General features: G+C 42.3%; 1 protein-coding gene across 1 annotated transcript; it reads right to left on the bottom strand.

Annotated features, from left to right (window-relative positions):
* Window positions 1–425: 425 nt before the first annotated feature.
* LOC117432955 (deleted in malignant brain tumors 1 protein-like) lies at window positions 426–15,521 on the bottom strand. The gene is made up of 6 exons (XM_059016702.1): window positions 14,934–15,521; window positions 10,782–10,820; window positions 5,276–5,590; window positions 4,066–4,386; window positions 729–1,034; window positions 426–585 (listed from the first exon to the last, which is right to left on the bottom strand). The coding sequence occupies exons 1-6, from the start codon at window positions 14,980–14,982 to the stop codon at window positions 539–541; spliced, it is 1,077 nt and encodes a 358-aa protein (XP_058872685.1). The 5' UTR covers window positions 14,983–15,521; the 3' UTR covers window positions 426–538.
* Between the last annotated feature and the right edge of the window lie 4,668 nt (window positions 15,522–20,189).

A 20,189-nucleotide genomic window follows, 5' to 3' on the forward strand; every position in this document is an offset into this window, starting at 1 on the left:
AAAGGCCATGTGTGCTGCGCACAAGGGGGGGCATGTGTGGCGGAGTGTCCCGCCCCTATTTATTATTATTTGTATTTTTGTTTGCGGCGCGGGTAAAAGCGCCGCGTCTTTTATTATTATTTAAAAACCCCGTGAGGATGCATGGCTGATCAGCTACTGATTATTTAAATAGCTGACAGTCATGCATCCTTACCAAACGCGTGCAGACTCTGGCCGGGGGATAATAAGATAATTACCAACTAGTTAAATCCCTCGGCCAGAGTATATAAACCAGCAGCACTCTGCACTCGGGGTTGGGGTGTTGGAGTAGAGAGTACGGGGAGCGGAGAGGAGGAATAACATTTGAAAAAAACAATTGCTAAAACGTGCTGGATTCTCCAGCACGACACTTACTTGTTTGTTTGTTGATTCGTTTGGCCCTCGTGCCCTTTTGTTTTGTGTTTTGTTGTTTTGTTTAAATCTTTTGTTTGTTTGTTAATAAATACGCTGAGTGCTACTGCACTCAGCTTCACCCGCCCATCCACTGTTTTGGAGTCAGTTACTTCCTGGTCCGTGACGTCATCCACCTCACCACTGCGAGCCAGACTGCCATAGAAATACAAATTGGAAATAAGCTGATTTTAGAGCTGATGATTTAACATCTTTGTTCTGAACAGAGTTGTGTGTTCATTGGTTACCAACAGATTCAAGAGAATCAGCAGCAGTATAGCTAATAGAAATCCACTCACCCACTGCGATGTGTACAGGGTCACTGTGAGGTGAGCTGAAGGTCTCACTTCTCCCCGTTACTTTATACACACAGCTGTAGCTGCCTTGCTTTGACTCAGAGAAGTCGGACAGAATGAAAGTCACGCTGGTCTGTGAAGGTGCAGCTCTCTGTGTTGTGATGTAGTTTCCAGAACCACTTCTGTACAGATAGAAATCAGTGCTGCTGTGCAGTCTGGAGGGGCCAGTGCAGGTGATGCTGGCTTCTTCACCAGTTAGAAATGAAGGATAACTGGACACCAAGGACACTGAAGGCTTTGTCATTGAACCTGAACGAAACACAGCACTTTAGCAGGTTAAACACATTCTGTTCATCGATGTTTAAGCTATGTCTGCCATTACTGTTAGTTCCTTAGCAACAGATGTTAACAGCCTAGCAATGCGGATTTGCCTTATTTAGTCCAATCGACAGTCAGTGTGGAGTAATGGTTAGGGGGGCTCTGGATTAGTGATTAGGGGGGCTCTGGACTCTTGACTGGAGGGTCGTGGGTTCAATCCCAGGTTAGGGGACACTACTTCTGCTAACAATTACTTAATTGATCTAATTATTATTTACTCAATTTGACATTTTTTTAAATGTTGTTTTGCAAGGAATTTTAGTTGATGAGTTAAAATGTGTCCTTGATTCAAGGTTAAATTTGCCTATAATATTTGGGGGCCTGGATTAGGTATTAAATGTATCCAGCTATTAAATAATTAGACCAATTAAGTCACTGAGGACTTGGGTGGAACAAATACCAGCTGACACAAACACTCTGCAATGCTTATAACAGAGGTCAATGCATTAATCACAGGGATCAAACATTTACTTATATGGACAGTTAAGCCTGCACTTCATTATCAGTTCACATGCACAGTCGAGCCTGTCTCCTCTATGTATAAACATTTCTCTTCTGTAAATTATTATTATTATTATTGACAGCAGTGTGGAGTAGTGGTTAGGGCTCTGGACTCTTGACCGGAGGGTTGTGGGTTCAATCCCCAGTGGGGGACACTGCTGTTGTACCCTTGAGCAAGGTACTTTACGTAGATTGCTCCAGTAAAAACCCAACTGTATAAATGGGTAATTGTATGTAAATATAATGTGATATTTTGTAACAATTGTTGATTAAGGGTGTCTACTAAGAAATTAAATAATAATCAGGAATGTCCGAAACTAGTGTCACTACTGCTGGATAAGAAAGCACTGTCCTGAGAGAAGGTTCTGCTGGTGTAGCCAATAAAGACCCCGATGGTGTGATCATTGGTTACCAACAGGCAGTGTCAGCAGCAGTATAGCTAATAGAATGGTGTGTACAGGGTCACTGCGAGTGGAGCTGAAGATCTCACTTCTCCCCTGTACTTTATACACACAGCTGTAGCTGCCTTGCTTTGACTCAGAGAGGTCAGACAGAATGAAAGTCATGCTGGTCTGTGAAGGTGCAGCTCTCTGTGTTGTGATGTAGTTTCCAGAACTGCTTCTGTACAGATAGAAATCAGTGCTGGTGTGCAGTCTGGAGGGGCCAGTGCATGTGATGCTGGCCTCTTCACCAGGTAGGAATGAAGGGTAACTGGACAGCAAGGAGGCTGAAGGCTTTGTCATCGAACCTGAGCAAAACACAGCACTTTATCAGGTTATTATTATTATTATTATTATTTGTTTATTTAGCAGACGCCTTTATCCAAGACGACTTACAGAGACAAGGGTGTGTGAACTATGCATCAGCTGCAGAGTCACTTACAACTACGTCTCACCCGAAAGACGGAGCACAAGGAGGTTAAGTGACTTGCTCAGGGTCACACAACGAGTCAGTAGCTGAAGTGGGATTTGAACTGGCGACCTCCTGGTTACAAGCCCTTTTCTTTAAGTACTGGACCACACAGCCTCCCTACATAGATACAATGTTTAAGCTATGTCTGCCATTACCGTTAGTTCCTTAGCAACAGATTATTATTATTATTATTATTATTATTATTTATTTCTTAGCAGACACCCTTATCCAGGGCGACTTACAATCGCAAGCAAATACAAATACATTCAAGTGTTACAATACAAGTCATACAATAAGAGCAAGAAATACAATAATTTTTGTTCAAGTGTGACAAACCACAATTCAATAATACAGCAGATAATAGTGATAGTTACATCAGGATATGATTAAATAGTGATAGTTACATCAGGATATGATTAAGTACAAAATACTACAGGTTAAACACTTGGCAGATTACAATATTCTGAAGTACAGGATTAAATGCAGTAAAATATGGGGCAGATAAGAGCAAAATAATGCACATTTAAATGAAGGGTGATAGTGTCCCAGGATACAAGAGAGGTGTTCTCCAGGTGCTATTTGAAGAGGTGAGTCTTAAGGAGGCGCCGGAATGTGGTCAGGGACTGGGCAGTCCTGACATCTGTAGGAAGGTTGTTCCACCACTGCGGAGCAAGGGTGGAGAAGGAGCGGGCTCTGGAGGCAGGGGAGCGTAACGGAGGTAGAGCCAGTCTTCTAGTGCAGGCGGAGCGGAGAGGTCGAGTGGGGGTGTAAGGAGAGATGAGGGTCTGGGGGTAGCTGGGTGCAGTCTGGTCAAGGCATCTGTAGGCTAGTACAAGAGTCTTGAAGGGCGTCTACTAAGAAATAAATAATTATTATTATTATTTACAATTATGATTGATCCCACAAGCATCCAGAGCCCTTACCACTACTCCACACTGCTGTCAGTATATGTAGAGCTGAGATTCTCTCTTTCCTCAGTATACATGCACTTTTAAGCTTTTCTGTTACTATGTAAGTTTTGCACTTTGTGCAGCTATAGGACCCCAAAGACAATATAAAACACTAATCCACTGTGTTTGAATTAAACAAAAAGTGATTCAAGTTTACTGATTGGCTGTAGAATGTTATTCCTCTGAACTATATGAGTTCTAAATTGAGATAACAGAGTTCAAAATAACACACATGGCCAACAGCAATTAAGAGGCCCAGGAATGCATCAAATAATTAAAATACACAGGGCAGGAAGTAAGGTGACTGCAATACTCAATGCTGGACGAGAAGTTTTTCATTCCAGGAATCAGGTCCCTGGGACTTTGGGAGTAGAAGTTAATTGTTTATAAAATGCTCTGTTCATGGACTGTTTTAAGTGATGTGTTATCAATGGTTGTTCAAGACCTTTTTCATCAATGACAATGTCATTTTCTTATTTAACCTGAGAGAATGTTTATAACACAAAAAAGGAATCCAACAAATGAGTTCTTAAAGTTGCAGAAGAGGTCCTGATATTGAGATGTTTTTTTTTTAATAGAAACAAATAAATCTTTCCTACCTGAGCAAACCACTCCAGCATCTTCACCGTGATTACAGTCATGTTTACCCCATCCTTGTGATCCACAGCTGTGCAGTGAGGTCTCTGATCCACTGCATGCCACCTCATCCATCCAGATTTTTCCATCTCCTTGGCCAAAATGAGCACTTCCTGGAGCCAACATAGCAGAGCCACAGCCCAGCTCTCTGCACACAACCTGGGCATCGTTCATGTCCCAGGAATCATCACACACTGTCCCCCACTGGCCATCATGAAGAACCTCAACTCTCCCAGAGCAGGAGCTGCTCCCGCCCACCAGCCTGACATTAACACTCTGCAATGCTGATAACAGAGGTCAATACATTAATCACAGGGACCAAACATTTACTTATATGGGCAGTTAAGCCTGCATCTCATTATCAGTTCACATGCACAGTCGAGCCTGTCTCCTCTATGTACAGTTAAACATTTCTCTTCTGTCAGTTTACAGTATTATTATTATTATTATTATTATTATTATTATTATTATTATTATTATTATTATTATTATTATTATTATTATTATTTACGATTATGATTGAACCCACAAGCATCCAGAGCCCTTACCACTACTCCACACTGCTGTCAGTATATGTAGAGCTGAGATTCTCTCTTTCCTCAGTATACATGCACTTTTAAGCTTTTCTGTTACTATGTAAGTTTTGCACTTTGTGCAGCTATAGGACCCCAAAGACAATATAAAACACTAATCCACTGTGTTTGAATTAAACAAAAAGTGATTGAAGTTTACTGATTGGCTGTAATATGTTATTTCTGGGAACTACATGAATTCTAAATTGAGATAACAGAGTTCAAAATAACACGCAAGCCCAACAGCAATTAAGAGAACCAGGAATGCAACAAATAATTAGAATACACAGGGCAGAAAGTAAGGTGACTGCAATACTCAATGCTGGACGAGAAGTTTTTCATTCTAGGAATCAGGTCCCTGGGACTTTGGGAGTAGAAGTTAATTGTTTATAAAATGCTCTGTTCATGGACTGTTTTAAGTGATGTGTTATCAATGGTTGTTTAAGACCTTTTTCATCAATGACAATGCTATTTTCTTATTTAACCTGAGAGAATGTTTATAACACAAAAAAGGAATCCAACAAATGAGTTCTTAAAGTTGCAGAAGAGGTCCTGATATTGAGATGTTTTTTTTTAATAGAAACAAATAAATCTTTCTTACCTGAGCAAACCACTCCAGCATCTTCACCGTGGTTACAGTCATGTTTACCCCATCCTTGTGATCCACAGCTGTGCAGTGAGGTCTCTGATCCGTTGCATGCCACATCATCCAGCCAGATTTTTCCATCCCCTTGGCCAAAATGAGCACTTCCTGGAGCCAACACAGCAGAGCCACAGCCCAGCTCTCTGCACACAACCTGGGCATCGTTCATGTCCCAGGAATCATCACACACTGTCCCCCACTGGCCATCATGAAGAACCTCAACTCTCCCAGAGCAGCAGCTGTTCCCGCCCACCAGCCTGACAGGAACACCCTCTGAAAGAGAAAACATCGATAGGAGATCTGATTCTCAGCTCTGAAACTGTCATACTTACCTACAAACAGTGTCCCTCATTGGACTTCAGTTAAACTGGACAGTTTGGATCCTGATTGCTGACTTACAATGAATCCCATCTAAGTGAATTAGTTTAATTGGAAACAAGGCAGACAGTTCATTTACAATTATAACAGCAGGGCTACTCAACTCTGGCCCACGCGATCCATTCCAGTCCAGGTTTTCACTGCAGGCAGATTCTAAAATACAGTCAAACCTGTATTAAGAGACCACTCAAGGGACAGTCAAATAGGGGCCTCTTAACACAGGTGGCCTCTCAAAAAAGGGCCCATAACTTATGAATGCCTTCCTATAATTCTGTATGTTTAAAATACACTGTAAAAAGACTAGAAGATTGAATATACCAAAATGAAGCACTGTAATTGAATTACATTTGTTTAGATAATGCATTTACAAAGCATTGTGAAAGAAGCAATGATTCTCTCATATCTAGAGTGAGGAAGACCTTTCGTTTCTCCATGTTTTCTCTCTTCCTTTACAGAGAGCACTGTTGTTTTAATAGTATGTTTATTGATTTCAGATTTTATAAAAAGTCTGCTACAATTGTTGCTTAATACAGGTTTAAGTCCATTGTTTAGTAAGAGGATTGTGGTCACTGGTAGACAGGTGGTCCATTAATACAGATATCATTTAAAATGGTCACTCAGACCAGGTGGTCTCTAAATAAAGGTGCAGGTCACACATAGCCTTAAGCCTATGCAGCCTATGCGGTTGCATAGGGCCCCGCGACTGAAAAGTTTCCCTCCCCATTTTTTTATTTATTTAAATGCTAGTTCTATCGTCTTGCACATGCTGGCACGTGTGGATACGCTACAGCTTTAATTGACACAGTAGTGTATGTTGCTACAGACAGTGCTTCCCCCATACCCCGCCCACTCCCTCTACTGATGATAAAAAAAGAGATTGGAGATGGTGTCTGCAGACCTGTGGTTGACAAAAACTACATTTCTGTGTATAGCTATACACATGTAAGTAAGTGATACCTCATGTGGAAATTCATTTCCCATAAAAGAGTGTATTTGTCTCGAGTTGTCAGGTGGTGTAATTCGATTATAAATAAACTGAGAGGGTTGTAATTTAGCTGTCATTAATGTCATAAAAAATGTTCTCTTTCAATGCACATGTGGCAGAGCAGGGCTCTGCCCATAGAAATACTGGCAGGGAAGGAGTTAAATTCTCCTCCCTGCCCAGATTGATTGCTTCAGGTGGGAGCAATCAGTCAATTAATTATTCAATTATGGATTTAGCCACCTGGCATAAAAGGAGGCCTCAGCCTCCCAGTTAGAGGAGAGAGTTCTGGAAGGAGAAGAAGCGGTTTTCTGTGTGTGCTGTTTTGTTAAGTTTTGAAACCAGTGAAGGCAATGCCCAGCCTGGAAGCCGTATTTTTGTTGTAAGTTTTGTTTTGTGTTGATTGTTTTTGAAACCTTTTTGTTTGGCCCTCGTGCTGGTTTATTTTGTATTTTTGTTTATTAAAAAGCTTTATTTTGAACTTTATACTGTCTCTGAGTCTCAAACCTCGGTCATCCTTGTCACAGCACAGTACATTGAGAATTATTCATTCAGTTAAGTACATTTCTGCTGTTTTATTCATGGTGTAAAAAAGGTGCACTGTGCTGTACATTGCTATCACAGAGCAGTCTAGATGCACTGTGCTGTACATTGCTATATCACAGAGCAGTCTAGATGCACTGTGCTGTACATTGCTATATCACAGAGCAGTCTAGATGCACTGTGCTGTACATTGCTATATCACAGAGCAGTCTACATGCACTGTGCTGTACATTGCTATCACAGAGCAGTCTAGATGCACTGTGCTGTACATTGCTATCACAGAGCAGTGTAGATGCACTGTACTATACATTGCTATATCACAGAGCAGTCTAGATGCACTGTGCAGTACATTGCTATATCACAGAGCAGTCTAGATGCACTATGCTGTACATTGCTATATCACAGAGCAGTCTAGATGCACTGTGCAGTACATTGCTATCACGGAGCAGTCTAGATGTTCCTATGTCGTTGCTGCTGTGGTATACTGCCCAGTTTAAGTGACCGAAAATGCAAACTAAAATAAAACTACTGAAAATACAGCAGCTAGCGTGTGAGAGTGTTGTGTCATTCAAGAAGAAGTGAGTGATTAGATGTCCGAAAGAGGTGTGAGCGTGGCTCCCTTTCAATTCGAAGATGACCGCCAAATTGAATACTTCTGGGATATGCCTGCTTGTCAGGTATTCGCTGAGCATTTTATATCAAAGCTGCCGATAAACCCCTCCACGGAGTGACGTCCTCGGTCCCGCCTCACAGAGGTAATAAATAGTCCCTGCGCGGAGAGCTCAGTCTCTTTTCCCTTTTACAGACAGGTAGGTAAAGTGGTGAGTATTACTCTAATCCTTTTTTGCCAGTTCTGATTGACTCTTTAGAGCTCCTTCTTCCAGTTTTTGTGAGTTCCCTTGCAATTAGGCTGAGCTAATGCATATGCAACTGCAACTGCGTTTCGTTTAAAAAAAAAATTATAAAAAGTCTTCATCAGCCTACATCTCTCAGTGATTGCAGCCTGCATTCTAACCTCTGCAGCTTGCTGCATGTTCCTTCTGTTTTTTCCACTGCTCTTTACAGCTGTACAGCGAGTCCAGCCTTGCTCTGCAAACGCTGTTGACTCGAGGGCTTTGTGCGGTCTCAGTACGCCCGCTCGGTGTGCACGGCCTAGCGCCTCTACAGGTCGCTGATTACTATTGTCAGGAAAGAAAGACAAAACTCCAGCTTGCTGTCGAGCATCTCTTTTTAACCTCCATTAGGACAGCTACCATACTTCAGTTTGAAAATCGAAGCCTCTCATTGGCTGAACAGGTTAACAGGTAACAAGGAAGAACACCGATCTCCCCGATGTGGAAGGGGTGGGAATGGGCGGGGCGGATGGGATTGATTGACAGTTTGCCAGTGCATGCATCGAATGGATAAAAGGCACATTGAATGTATAAAGCTCATATTTAATGTTTGATGCTAGTTTTTAACATTCAATACTTGCATTTAATACTCAATGTTAAATTTATGATTTGATGTTAAGCTCTAACATTTGGTGTTAAAATTTAACATTTGATACATTCATTTATTATTATTATTATTATTTATTTCTTAGCTGACGCCCTTATCCAGGGCGACTTACAATTGTTGCAAGATATCACGTTATTTTTACATTCAATTACCCATTTATACAGTTGGGTTTTTACTGAAGCAATCAAGGTAAAGTACTTTGCTCAAGGGTATAGCAGCAGTGTCCCCACCGGGGATTGAAGCCACGAGTCCAGAGCCCTAACCGCTACTCCACACTGCTGCCATTGATGAATTGTCATTCATTATTTAATTGACCTGCAAATTTCCAATCAACCAGACGAACTTCCCTACAAACTTCCCAACAAACAGACAAACTTCTAACTGTCAATCTCGCACTGTGCTGACAACACTGCCACCTTTCTAGCCAATGGCAGCACACACTAATATTTTAACCAATGAAAATCCAGCCTCACTTAAAACTGCTTCAGCCAATAATATTACAGTTTATTAGAAGGGCGTTTCCAAAGATATTTTATTGAACAAGATATTCGACTCAGCTGATTTTCAATGGAGACTTCCGTATGGAGTGTCAATGGAGGCATAAGAAATGTTGTGAAATGTTAAAAAATGCATCAAGCACAGTGCGAATTGCTGGACAAATGGACGAATTCATGAATTGACAAACAAATTGACAAATTAATGGCTGGATAGTTTTGGCACAAATGGCGCTCCATATATACTTGTCAGCTGTGATGCCCATTTGTCGGATTTAATAATGTGTGTATGTATGCGACGCGACCTCCCAGAGAGAGACGTGACCATCGCATCGTGCAGTGAGTTCTGGGCTTTGTGTTTACATATTGATTGCATATGCATAATACCATTGGAATTTTATGTATGGCTACATATGTATCTACAAAGCGACTACTATGTAAATACACAGTAATTACAGGTACAATGGCCTATATTCATCAAGGGTTTTTACACAAATTCTCTATTTCCGACATTTGTTTAAACTTGAATAAAATGCAAATGAGAGTTAACATGCGTACATCACAGCGGGTACAGTTTGATTTAAAGATGATGTGTGTAAGTAAGTAATTTTTCATTCATTTTACTGCTTATTCTCTTTAGAAAAAGTGTCAGAAATAGCGAATTTCTGTAAAACCGTTGATGAATATAGACCAATGTAACGTGTTACCATGTGTAGCAGGGCGGTAGAGAGCCATACTGTGTAAATGTATTTATTTATTTATTGTGTTATTTTGTAATTATTATTATTATTATTATTATTGTTATGTATTTATGTATTGTTTTAGTATTTATTTATTGTTTTGTAAATATGACGTCGTAGCTGTGAGTTTTATTGTTATTGTTTTATTTAAAATGTGTTCTGGCAGAGGCGAGAGTGGGTACTCATCCTCTGCCAGGAATAATTTAAAAAAAAAAAACCTCGTGCAGAATGTGGCCATCTCCTGAATTAATTGAGTGATTGCTAATTGGGAGATGGTCACCTGAATATTATTATTATTATTATTATTATTATTTATTTCTTAGCAGACGCCCTTATCCAGACGAAGCCTGCAGCTTTCTGTGCTCGGGGTGGGTGTGTTAGGAGCAGAGAGAGCGAGAGGAGCAAGAGACAAAACGTAACTTAAATAGTAAGACAGGAACAGTGAAAGCAATTGCCCAGCTTGACCTGTGTTTTGTTTTGCTTGTGTTCGAGACTTGTTTTGTTTAAATATTTATTTTCGCTCTGTGAGCAAGTGTCTTTTTGTTAAACCTTTTATTTTTTTGTATTATTTATATAAAAACGGTGCCGCGTCTTTGTTATTTTGAAACTGCAGTACTGCTGGTGTCAGTTTGTTTTCAGTTCCTGCTTCTGACCTGACATCACGACTCAGCCACCCTGCCACACCATGATTTTTATATTGAAGATGCACTGATGGCTTCACTATGGTCTTGTAACAAATGATCACATTTATTTATAAAGTTCAATGCAGTTTTGCAGCTTTTCAGGAACATGATCTGATCTCCTTGGAAACAGTGAAAGACACCTACCTGCTACTGGAAATGTGTTCTGCTTTCCAAAGAGATGACCTGGAAGAAACAGAAACAGCTTCAGTACAGATCTAATGCATGATTAGATTATTGAATATATTTACTAAACCTCTAGCTTACTGTATTATACATTAAAATGTATCGACAATATACTACATAATTACAATATGAATATGCTGTATAATAAATGCACAGTATACTGAATAGCTTTTACAAAGTACATAAATGATATACTAAGAATACAAGTATCTGAATTTGTCTTAATATAAGAGACTATCTCAAAGAATGTGAAGAAAAAAAACTGCGATTTTATGAGGAGGCATGAATTAGCTTTTAAAAAAGAAATTTAAATTGTAAATTAAATTACTCCTGTTGGTAAATATTGAAGACAAAGTCAGTTGTGATCAGCCTCTAATGGACCAGTGCTTCTCAATCCTGGCGCTCGTTTCTATATTGCGTGATTGTAAGTTCAAATACGATTGGTCTTTCCACCACTTATCACCTGCTAATGTGATCGGTTATCACCAGATTCTATAATTATTATTATTTATTTCTTAGCAGACGCCCTTATCCAGGGTGACTTACAATTGTTACAAGATATCACATTATTTTTACATACAATTACCCATTTATACAGTTGGGTTTTTACTGGAGCAATCTAGGTAAAGTACGTTGCTCAAGGGTACAGCAGCAGTGTCCCCCACCTGGGATTGAACCCAGAACCCTCCGGTCAAGAGTCCAGAGCCCTAACCACTACTCCACACTGCTACCCTATAAGCTATTCGAATCGGTGTCAGTGTCCGACACGGCCGTATTATCTGAAAATGGATTAATCACGCAGCATAAGAATACCATGTACTTTGAATGGTTTAGAAAAGTATGTTTATTCATGTAACAGACAGAAAGTAGAATTTGAAATGTCCTAATACCACATTTTCCATTAACACAGTGTTTATGGAGGACCGATTCTTGTGTAAAAACATTTATAGCTGCACCATAAAAACAGCATTGCGTTGCCTTGACAAATAATGTATTAATGTAATATGAATTACCACATCTATCAAAACACGTGCGACACATTAGAAGCCACTATATATATATTATTTTATAATCAATATATTTATTATATTATTAACTTATTTTCAAACTAGGCACTTTGGAGCCATTTGGAATGAACATTCTATTCTGAGGTTCATTATCATCATCATCATCATCATCAACATCATCATCATCAACATTCTGGAATTTTGTTTAAAAGACTGCTTGTTTGTTTTTTATCAACTTCTTAAAGCACTGTGTTTTTTGTATTCAGCCGATGAAGGACTTGTAGTCCGAAACGTCCTGATAATTGATTTGTAATCAATTATTCTACCTTTTTAAGTACCTGAAATATCCTTTTCTCTTTTTTTTCTTTATATATATATATATATATATATATATATATATATATATATATACAGTACTGTGCAAAAGTTTTAGGCAGGTGTGAAAAAATGCTGTAAAGTAAGAATGCTTTCAAAAATAGACATGTTAATAGATTATATTTATCAATTAACTAAATGCAAAGTGAGTGAACAGAAGAAAAATCTAAATCAAATCCATATTTGGTGTGACCACCCTTTGCCTTCAAAACAGCATCAATTCTTCTAGGTACACTTGCACAAAGTCAGGGATTTTGTAGGCATATAGTCAGGTGTATGATTAAACAATTATACCAAACAGGTGCTAATGATCATCAATTCAATATGTAGGTTGAAACACAATCATTAACTGAAACAGAAACAGCTGTGTAGGAGGAATAAAACTGGGTGAGGAACAGCCAAACTCAGCTAACAAGGTGAGGTTGCTGAAGACAGTTTACTGTCAAAAGTCATACACCATGGCAAGACTGAGCACAGCAACAAGACACAAGGTATTTATACTAGTAACACTTGTCTCACTTACCCCTACACAAATAGGCCTTGCACCTAACAGTAAGGGCCCTGGATTCTTATCTATTATCCCAGAACCAATGGTCCTTTTGTTTTTGCACACTGTTACCAGACTTAAACTATCACACTTACTTTTCTTCTTTAGCGATGCCTCCACCTGATGGTCACGTGGTTTCCCTATTATTGGCACGCGTCCACAGGAACTTATATTCAACCATATAACAAATGCAAATTAAGCAAGAGTAATATACAACTAATAAAATCACACTCACACACAGTACTGAATTTTATATAAAAATAATCTTTATAAATGGGGATTCACGTTAAACTAATATAATGAACTGCAGGTAAGTAAATTGTACATACAATATAAACAATTCCAATAACACAATACTTTCCCCAAAATGTAACTTCTTTTAAGTCACCAAACAGTAACTAAAAACTCTAGGCTTCAGTGGTTTTTAACTCAAATGTACTCTTCCAATATATTCTGTTCAAAATAAACGCTAGTGGAGTGCACTCCAGCCCCACGTGTAACACACATGTAGACAGACGAACAAACAAACAAACACTGTTGCAGGCCTGAATCGTGGCTCGGGTATGTTGTGGCCTAGAAATAAAACAAAATGGCCCCTTCACAAGCTTTATTGAGAACACACAGTTACGCTACCAATTTTAAAAGAAAACACTTTGTGGAAAAACTCACAATTCTGAAAGGTTTCTCCCAGTTGTAGCTCTCGGTTACTTGCGGTCTCTGGATCACGGCAAACCTCTCTGTCGCTGCAGTCTACCTCGCTCTCTCTATCTGGAAACGTGGTCCTTCTGAAGCACTGTCCAGCTGCCTCTCAATTGCTTCGTTTATTTTACGATCTAGTCACTGTCTCTTTACTTTCATTTCAAGCACGAATTAACGGTGCATAAACTTAAACTTTGCAATACAATATGTTGTTTTAACACGACTGTATATAACAATGCCTAAGACAATAACTCGCACTGAGTGACTACGTAAACTGACAGACCTACGCTGCTTAAAATAAAACACGAGCTTGGTACATGAACTCAAAAGAAATAAAAGCAGAAGTAACAGAATACTGAAGTACTGTCTACTAAAGTTTATAGGAATCCCCCCCCCCACACACACACACACACACACACACACACACACTGACACACACACACACTGACACACACACACTTTATTTACTCCAAATATCTATAATACAGATTTCCAAACACAAAACCCCACTCCCACACAAAGGTGTGTTGATGTATATGGAGGTGAGAGGAAAGGCACACAACAACCCATAAGGATTAATTAATATCATCATATTATACAGCATCACACTAGTGCAACTCGCAATGTCATTTTAATAAACTCACATACGTTTGAGGTACTGCAAGATGCCACTACTGTTTCACAAAGCTCCTCATGCATGCTATTATAAAAAGACACACAATTCTGTTCCACAAACACAAACACAAACACAAACATGAATGTTTTTTTTTTTTTTTTGTTGTTGTTGTTTGTTTGTTTTTTTTCTTGCTTTATTTCAGAGCATGGCCTATAATCTGCTTCTCTTAAAATGTCTGGCTTCAATTGAAATCTGCAGCTTAATGCATTGTCTCTGACCACTGTGTAATTAAAAAATAAAATACTCAAAAATGATATACTGTTGTGAATTCAATGGAATTACAGCTACGGACAAAAGTTTTGCACACCCTGTAGAATTAAAAATATGTTGCTTCATAATGAAACCAGCTGAATAAGATATTGAATTACATAACACTTGTAGTTTTCCAGATACTTAACAAAAAGCTGACAAAAATGTAACATTTCAAAATTTAACATGAAATACTGTACTACTATTATGGCTTCAGGTAGACTTTTGCAATATCATTGTGTAGTTTCTTGATTTTTAAAAATTTCAGTCCTAAAATTCACAGTGACGCTAAGCTTTTAGCTGTACAGTCTAACTTTAAGGGTACACATCACCCCCTGTATTGTTAATAGCACACCACTAATAACATCAGTGTATTAGATACATTTCAGTATGAATCCAGACTTACTCAGTAAGCAGAATGCCCCCTGGCTGAGCCTCCCCCAGCAGTGTATTAGATACATTTCATTGTGAATCCAGACTTACTCAGTAAGTAGAATGCCCCCTGGCTGAGCCTCCCCCAGCAGTGTATTAGATACATTTCATTGTGAATCCAGACTTACTCAGTAAGCAGAATGCCCCCTGGAAGAGTGTCCCCCAATGTGCCCTCATGTTCAGTGTGCAGCTCTCAGTTGATTGTGACTTTCCTGTGCATTGCACAGTGCTCTGTTCTGAGGGAAGGTTCACTGTCCTGCCCCTTCCTCTTGCTCACACCACACTGATACAATGACTGGTCGTTATTTTAAATGGGGCTGGTGGCTGAGTACCAGTTAGAGAGACTGTTCAGAAAAGCATCTGGACAAATCCTCTGTGCTGATTAACACAGACCACTTTAACATTGATTACCAAAGCAGGCGTGCCAAGAGAAACTCCTTGGGGTTCAATAGACTCACTGACATCAGGATACAGACAATGGGCCATGTGTTCCATCCTTTAATGAACTTCATTTTGGTTCTAGTTTGGTAAAAATGAATAGGTGTATTACCTGTTTTAAAAATAATAGGAGTTAATTCAAGACTGGAGCAAAGACTTTGAAGATATGTCCCAATGTGGGGGAGCAGTTTAATAGACAAACTGGATGCTTGGTTTAAAATATAAATCATCATTGTTGATTCAGGGATCCACTGATGAAAAAGTTTCTTTTTTTTTCTTTTTTCCACGGCTTCTACCATCTTGCTTCGGCGGACGCAGGGAGGCCAGCCAGGAGAGAGTTGCAGTAGTCTAGGCGGGAGAGTACGAGGGCCTGGACAAGGAGTTGTGTGGAGTAGTTAGTGAGGAAGGGTCGGATTCTTCATATCTTGCTCAGGAAGAAACGGCAGGTGCGTGCCAGAGTGGAGATGTGCTGGGAGTAGGAGAGGCAGGGGTCCAGGGTTACTCCAAAGTTCTTAGCTGAGGAGGAGGGAGAGAGCATGGTAGATTCCAGAGGAATGGAGATAGACAGATCAGAGAAGGAGGAAGATGAGGAGGGGAAGAAAAGGAGGTCAGATTTAGAGAGAGTTTGAGGTGATGCGAGTGCATCTAGGAGGAGATAGCAGACAGACAGGTAGAGATACGGGAGGGGATGGTGGGGCCCATGGAGCAGTGTAGAGAGAGAACAGGAGAGGACCCAAGACTGATCCTTGGGGGACTCCTGTTGAGAGAGGGTGAGGTGTGGAGGTTGAGCCGCGCCAGGTTACCTGGTAAGTGCGGTTGGAGAGGTAGGAGGAGAACCAGGCCAGAGCAGTGCCAGAGATTCCCAGGTCAGCAAGAGAGGATAGTAGAATAGAGTGATCGACAGTGTCAAAGGAAGCAGAGAGATCGAGGAGAATTAGGACAGAGGAGAGAGAGGCAGCACTAGCAGAGTTTAGCACGGTAGTGACAGACAAGTGAGCAGTTTCAGTGGAGTGAGCAGAGCGGAAACCAGATTGGAGAGGGTCGAGCAGAGAGTGGTTAAACAGGAAAGCAGAGAGCTGGCAGTGTACTGCCCGCTTGAGGGTTTTAGAGAGTGAGGGTAAGAGGGAGACAGGACGGTAGCTCTGGAGGGAGGTGGGGTCGAGGGTAGATTTTTTGAGGAGGGGGGTGATAGGGCTTGTTTGAAGGCAGAGGGAAAGAGGCCAGAGAGGAGAGAGGTGTTGAGAAGGGAGGAGATGAAGGGGAGTAGAGCAGGAGCAGCAGCTTGAAAGAGGTGAGTGGGGAGAGGGTCCAGGGCCGACATGGTGGATTTGTGGCCCTGGAGGAGGGAGGAGAGGTCAGAATCTGAGAGGGGAGAGATGGAGGAGAAGGAGAGTGAGTTAGTAGGGGAGACAGAGGGTGTTGGGGTTGGAGCGGGAGGGGGTGGGGAGGAGGTGTTAAAGAGTTTGCGGATATCAGAGATTTTAGAGGAGAAGAGAATGAAGCATAAAAGTATGTCTTTCCATTAAGGCCAGTTCCTAAGGTGATTTACACCACTGAATAGCAGCAGGTAGTGAACCAGACTTACATTATAGGAGACCTTCTGGCTGCAATCTCAAGAACTCTGAGACAGAAGGGCAAAGACAGCCTGTACTGAATCAAGGGGTAGCTCAGACCTGCCTCAGAGCTCATTATCTTAAATAATTCTACCCAAAAAGGAACCATTTTATAGAAATACATTTTATAATATCCTCCAGAGTAGGCAAACCGGCTTGATAACTGGCAATGCCTTTCCCTTTCAGCTCAGGACAACAAAGGTGGGTTGCAGCCAGCAAAACTGCCCCCTGTGCTACATGCAAAGCAATGCCATGTGCATCTCTGCTCTCTGCTCTTTAACCAACACATCCTGTGAAGGGTGTTTCCATGCCTGTATGTGAGCAGCTAACACCACAAAGTGAGTTGCTCTTGTCAAGAACTCGAGCAGTGTGACGCACAGACTGGCCCATTTATATAAAATAAGCAACACAACCAGCAGAATAATATATGGGTCAGAATATATCATCACACACTAATTTGCCTTGAGATGGTTTTGAGCTGTAATGCACTTATTCTATGTTTTTTAACCTTCTTGCTTAAGCTGTTTTTGTTTGGCTGAGATAGTTTATTTTGTTTCTATAAACTGTGACACACTGCTGTAGAAAATGCTGTATTCATATGTGACAGGATGAGAGAGGGTGAGGCTCAGAGACAGTTTTGAAAGTTCAAAAATAAAGCTTTTACTCAACAAAAAACACAAAATAAACAGGCACGAGGGCCAAACAAAAGGTTTCTAAAACACAAAATAAACACAAAACGAAACTTACAAAAATAAAGCTTCCAGGGCAAGCGTTACCTTCACTGGATTGCAAAAAATTAACAAAAAACCCAGCACACAAAGAAAAACACCCTTGCTTCCTCAGCTACTTCCCCTACTGAGGCTCTGAGGCCTCCTTTTATGTCAGGTGGCTGGGTGCTAATTGATTAATTGATTGCTCCCACCTGACGCAATAAACCTGGGCAGGGAGGAGAATTTAACCCCATCCCTGCCAATATTTACAAGGGCAGAGCCCTGCTGTGCCACACACCTCCCCTCACATACAAAGTACACAGGCTGCAATCGGCCAAACCCCCCCCCCCCCTTGAACCCAAGCCCTCCACCCAAGAGTCCCCTTATGTCCCTCGGGTGGGCTATTTCAGCGGGTGGTGGCGGGTGGGGTTGATGTTGGATCCCCCAAGCTTTCTTCAATGGCGGGACCCTCGGGAACAGCAGGCAGAGACGGCGGACCCTCAGGAACAGCAGGTGGACCCTCTGGAACAGCAGCCAGAGACGACGGACCCTCAGGAACAGCAGGCGGACCCTCTGGAACAGCAGCCAGAGACGGCGAACCCTCAGGAACAGCAGGTGGACCCTCTGGAACAGCAGGCAGAGACGGCGGACCCTCGGGAACAGCAGGCAGAGACGGTGGACCCTCAGGAACAGCAGGTGGAGACAGTGGACCCTCAGGAACAGCAGGTGGAGACAGTGGACCCTCGGGAACAGCAGGTGGAGACAGTGGACCCTCGGGAACAGCAGGTGGAGACAGTGGACCCTCTGGAACAGGAGGCGGAGGCGAAGGCCACTCCGGCAACGGCAGTTCCAGCTCCTCCAGTGGCAACGGTTCCAGACACTCCGGCATTGGCGGTGGTGGCTGTGGCCATTCTAGCGGCCTCTGAAGTCGGGCTGGCACCTCCTGCCGTCGCAATCGGGTGCGCCTCCACTGAGCTCCTCTCAGCAGCATGTGCAAGGGCTGCTGAGGGGCGTCAGCCTTCTCCTCTTCTGGCTCTCGGGTTCGTGGCTCCTCCCCTTCGGGCTATCAGGTCCCTGGCTCCTCCCCTTCTGGCTCTCGGGTCCCTGGCTCCTCCCCTTCTGGCTCTCGGGCTGGCAGCTCCACTCCCTCTGGCTCTAGGGACTGCAGCTCCACCCCCTCTGGCTCTCGAGACGGCAGCTCCACCCCCCCCCCCCCGGCTCTCGGGACGGCAGCAGCAGGGGAACCAGCAGGCATGCTCCCTCTGCTGGTGGCGGCGATGGAGGCGAAACCAGCAGGTACTTTCCCTCTGCTGGTGGAGGTGGGAGCGACACACAGTCCTCCCACGGCGGTGGAGGCCCATCTTGCTTGTTTGGTTGTTAGTAGCTTATTGATCCCAGAATCTCATCAAGCAGCTTCTTGAAGGATCCCAGGGTGTCAGCTTCAACAACATTACTGGGGAGTTGGTTTCAGTCTCCCACAATTCTCTGTGTAAAAAAGTGCCTCCTATTTACAGTTCTGAATTCCCCTTTATCTAATCTCCATTTGTGACCCCTGGCTCTTGTTTCTTTTTTCAGGTCAAAAAAGTCCCCTGGGTCGACATTGTCAATACCTTTTAGAATTTAGAATGCTTGAATCAGATCACTGCATATTCTTCTTTGTCAAGACTGAAGAGATTCAATTATTTGAGCCTGTCTGCATACGACATGTCTTTTAAACCCGGGATAATTCTGGTCGCTCTTCTTTGCACTCTTTCTAGAGCAGCAATATCATTTTTGTAACAAGGTGACTAGACAGTCTGAGCTGTGGCAGTCTAAGGGCCACACGACCAAGGGCAGTCTAAGCTGTGCCAGTCTGAGCGAGGACAAGTAGATCGAGGACTGGCCTTCTCCTCTCTCCCTCCTTACTCTTTTCTGTCCCCTCTGACCTCTCCTCACGCTGTGTTAACATCTTTGAATTTCATGCTGTCCAACTAATCTCTCCCTGTCAACTCCTGCTAATTGTACTATACTGCCCCACTGGACCTCTCACTCACTTTCTTGACTACTCGACTATCTCCTCTCCTCCCTCCCCTCTCTGTCTACCCCAGCTGTCCTGCTGGGTGATTTCAATATCCATCTCTCTAACCCCACCCACTCTGCCGGATTCCTTCCTCTCCTTCACTCCTTTAACTTCTCTCTCTCTCCTCCCCTCCTACCAACAAAGCTGGCCGTCAACTGGACCTCACCTTTCCAGGGCCTGCTGCCCCTCCACCCTCTCTGTCACCCCTCTGGACCTCTCTGACCACTATTTAATCTCTTTTTCTCCCTGGACCCCTGCCTCTCCTACTCCCAGCACATCTCCACTCTTGTATGCACCTGCCAATTCTTTCTGAGCAAGATACGAAGAATCCGACCTTTCCTCACGCAACTCCTCGTCTAGGCCCTGGTACTCTCCCGCCTAGACTACTGCAACTCCCTTCTGGCCGGCCTCCCTGCGGCCTCCCTCCGTCCGCTCCAGCTCACCCAGAACTCTGCTCCTTGCCTGGTGTTCTCTCTGCCTCGCTTCTCCTATGCTACTTCACTGCTTCGCTCACTCCGCTTGCATCCAGTTCAATACTCTTGTACTCGCCTACCGATGCCTTCA

The sequence above is a fragment of the Acipenser ruthenus genome, chromosome 53, assembly GCF_902713425.1.
Source record: "Acipenser ruthenus chromosome 53, fAciRut3.2 maternal haplotype, whole genome shotgun sequence".
Taxonomy (NCBI): Eukaryota; Metazoa; Chordata; class Actinopteri; order Acipenseriformes; family Acipenseridae; genus Acipenser; species Acipenser ruthenus.

Bases quoted from the DNA above. Each gene is read 5' to 3' on its own strand.
- LOC117432955 (XM_059016702.1), bottom strand. From the start codon at position 14,982: ATGAGGGCACATTGGGGGACACTCTTCCAGGGGGCATTCTGCTTACTG. The intron at 5,591-10,781 runs GTAGGTGTCTTT...TTTCTCTTTCAG, and splicing joins GAACACATTTCCAGTAGCAG to AGGGTGTTCCTGTCAGGCTG. The intron at 4,387-5,275 runs GTAAGAAAGATT...CTCTGTTATCAG, and splicing joins TGCTGGAGTGGTTTGCTCAG to CATTGCAGAGTGTTAATGTC.